Source organism: Musca autumnalis, unplaced genomic scaffold (assembly GCF_047663935.1).
Source record: "Musca autumnalis isolate F117 unplaced genomic scaffold, ASM4766393v1 scaffold_4, whole genome shotgun sequence".
NCBI classification, from domain to species: Eukaryota; Metazoa; Arthropoda; class Insecta; order Diptera; family Muscidae; genus Musca; species Musca autumnalis.
Genome location: NW_027411977.1, coordinates 89,329,135 through 89,332,708, shown reverse-complemented (window position 1 = coordinate 89,332,708; position 3,574 = coordinate 89,329,135). Strand labels below are relative to the sequence as shown.

The 3,574-nt window shown below is 34.6% G+C and overlaps 1 protein-coding gene across 1 annotated transcript; it reads left to right on the top strand.

The window, feature by feature from the left end:
* Positions 1-326: 326 nt before the first annotated feature.
* Positions 327-3,140, top strand: Aprt (adenine phosphoribosyltransferase). Its single transcript, XM_073980781.1, has 3 exons — positions 327-612; positions 675-912; positions 2,916-3,140. The coding sequence occupies exons 1-3, from the start codon at positions 530-532 to the stop codon at positions 3,129-3,131; spliced, it is 537 nt and encodes a 178-aa protein (XP_073836882.1). The 5' UTR covers positions 327-529; the 3' UTR covers positions 3,132-3,140.
* The last annotated feature ends 434 nt before the right edge of the window (positions 3,141-3,574 follow it).

Here is a 3,574-nt window from a genome sequence, read left to right as displayed (position 1 = left end):
CTGTTTTTGGCTTTACACCTTATTATTCCACCATGGTTCCGGCATATTTTGCATTAAGCATTTGACTTTAGCTCTTTTCCTTTACGTGCAAGAATCTTCAAGTTTTACCACTTTTTACTCGAAAAGCGTTCCTTTACTTCTGACACCACACAATTCAAATGAGAGCAGTTCACAACATTTGCTACTTTTGCCGGTTTTACCATTTTCAAAAGTAAAGGAAGAGACCATTTATTTTTAATATTTGGGCAATGTAAACATCGTTTTACTTCACTACATTAGTTCGGACAATTGAGTATTTCCATCCCTGCATTCAGTTGTCATTTGTCAGCTGTTTTGATGTTATCATATTTTATTTTTCATTGGATTGTTGTTGTTTTGTTTTGTCGGCTATATACGGTGATAATAGACATTTGTCAATGATTCCACAATCATCTTTGGCTAGACATTGAAATTATCAATAGAAGTAAAGTGGTAATCATTGACAAGAGAACGACCCTTCAGAGAAGCAGCATCACCTCAGATAACGAAGATGAATAGTGAACAAAAATTGGAATACATCAACAAACACATTGGAGTGTATCCAGATTTTCCTAAAAAAGGAATACTTTTCCGGTAAGAACTGTGTGCATTTGTTGTTCCCATTATTTAACGCAGCTAATAATATGTATTTTTAGGGACATTTTTGGATCTTTAACTGATGCCACAGCATGCCAGTATCTTAAAGATGTGCTATTGGAACACGTGCGTAAAACTATTCCAAATATTGATCTAATTGTGGGTTTGGAATCTCGTGGATTTCTATTCAATTTAATGTTAGCTGCTGAACTGGGAGTCGGTTGTGCACCAATACGTAAAAAAGGTAAACTCCCAGGTGAATGTGTTTCTGTGGAATACACTTTGGAATACGGTTCGGTAAGTGGATTTTTATCAAACGGGATTAGTAAAGCTTGGTATTTAAATTATACCGCCTCAAAATTTCGTATAACTCTAGTGTTTCAGAGTACATACATACATATGTATTTTGACTTAGGAAATGTTTATGGACTGATCGCGGATCACCTTGTCATATATACAGGTGGTGCGGAAGTACATACTTCCCGAGATATGGTCTCTGAAGTTCCAAAAATTCCCTTATTAAAGCCCAGCTATTAAGAGAAAAAACTTAAATTTAAAAAAATGTTCCCGTGCGCTAGATTTGTAGCTGTCCATTGGAGAAAGTCTTAGCCATTTACTTAGAAAAACGTTAAAATTAAAAAAATCGAGACGAGGCCTTAAACTTGACTTGTTCCCATCTTTTAAAGATATATGTCAATCCAAGGGTTTTTCTGAATAAAGAATAATTATGATTTTCATTGAGGCTCAGTGTACAGTCGAGAGAGTTTTTTTTCTATTATCATGCTATATGTCCTCGAAGTCATTTGTGAAAAGTTAAGGACCTATTTAAAATTACCACTCAAATAATACACGGCCAAACTGTTTAGGCTTGGAAATGCAACTAAACGTGGTTCAGACCACCTACCTATAATCATACAAAAAAGGCCGCTAGATCATTACTTAGCCTTATGGCTACTAAGGTTATATACTCTTTGTCGTGATTAGAAATGTGCCTCACTTACTCCACATATATTAAAACCCGTCGATATAACATTGCCCGCTTCACGTCCTGTTTAAGTGCAATTTTAGGGCTCTTCTAGAATCGTTTTGAGATTTTTACCTACAGTAACCTTTTTTGTCCTGATTTCAGTGATAAAACATTTTGTTGGGCAAGCCAATGGTTCCTAAGATAATGGCCTAAATGATCTAAAACCTTGTCTTATATTAACTATAATTATAGATAAACACAATAACTTACTAATTGAAACTTCGCCAATTGTAATGTTTCCTCCAAACGTAAATAATCGTATAGACCAACGTCGACTATCTCCCTCACAAAAGTTTAACATTTTTCATTAAATTCAGTTTAAGGGTGTTTGTGCGTCGTTTTAAATTTTTCACAGAAGGTTCCCCACTTGATCCTGATTACATAGACATATTTTAAATAAATAAATAAATCCTTCCATCGATAGGAGTTATATACTAACAATGCTCCCACTCCCATAGATCTACATAGCAGGATGAAAGAACAATATATTACAAAGTAAATCGGTAGGCGGGATTGGAGATGGATTGGTTACTCATTATGAAAGGCGGTCACCATAATTTCCTGTTCGTCTCTAGAATGGAAGCACTCCTTAAAAGGAAGTATGTTTGGCCGAATAAAAACTACATTAAATCCTTTTATATTACCACACCACTTAAATAGCAGAAATACTCAAAAAATGTGGCTAGTATTTTGCTCAAATCTAGACAACGTGGAAATACGTATGTTGTTCAGAGATATGTATATTGGGAAATGTTCCTTTGCTGCAATTGTCAAAACTGATAAACTGCCGCAACGAAAACTACATAAAGTACGTATTGTTGAAGTCTTTAACACAGCTTCTGTAAGCAAGTGGACATGTTAACCAGAGGCCCACAGTGGCCGGACTAAATGAAGGTTCATATAAAGAAATCATTATAGACGATAAAAAGGGATCCTTAAGGTTAACCACAAAGTTGTATTTTCAGATGGATCGGATGGGAGCCTTGATGGACGAATCTGAGTTACTTTTTACACAAACCAGAACATAGTGTTTATAGCAGGAAACCAGAAGGGCCTCTTTATAAACAATCAAATGACTATTTTTAGACGACTGTCCCGTATAGGATGTTTGTGGAACAATTGTTATAGAATGAGGTGTTTTTTATTAGTCCTGCCGTTAGAGTATTCCAAACAAAGGTCTTGGATAATCATAAGCACTCATTAAATTCCATAAACCTAAACCCATTTATATTCATATCTCATATTTTAATCTTATTTTTCTTATCTATTCTAGGATATCTTTGAAATGCAAAAATCCGCAATAAAACCAGGACAAAAAGTTCTTATTATTGATGATCTATTGGCCACTGGTGGTTCACTAAGTGCCGCTGTGGAATTAGTACGCAAAGCTGGCGGTGAGGTTGTTCAATGTTTGGTTGTTATGGAACTGGCATTCCTTGAAGGTCGTAAGAAGCTGGATGTCGATGTACACTCTTTACTAAAATATTAAAAAACAAAACAACAAGAAAGACAAATCGCAACACAACTATGGCACTACAAAGCAATATAAGTTACCTGAAACAAAGCATTTACTAATGTAAATAATTGTAATATAAATAATTTTTTATCAGAAATAAGTTTTTGAAAAGTGTATTTTGTAATAAAAAAATTATATTTTTGATAAAAAGGAACTGCGTTATCGCTTTATTATTTATATCGTTATTCAGTTTGTAATAGATCTCAACATTTCCAAGGAAGTTTTCAGAATAGATACTTCTTTGATATAGAGAGTATTTTTATTCAATGATTTGGTGGGACATGTATCTTACTGCTGGGATGACGTGCCAGGATCGACACAATTTAATGTATGTATATCGACACCGGCTATAATCGAAGAATTGGAACAATGAGTCTCTCAAACACACCCAGTGCTGTCTAAACATTATCACGGAT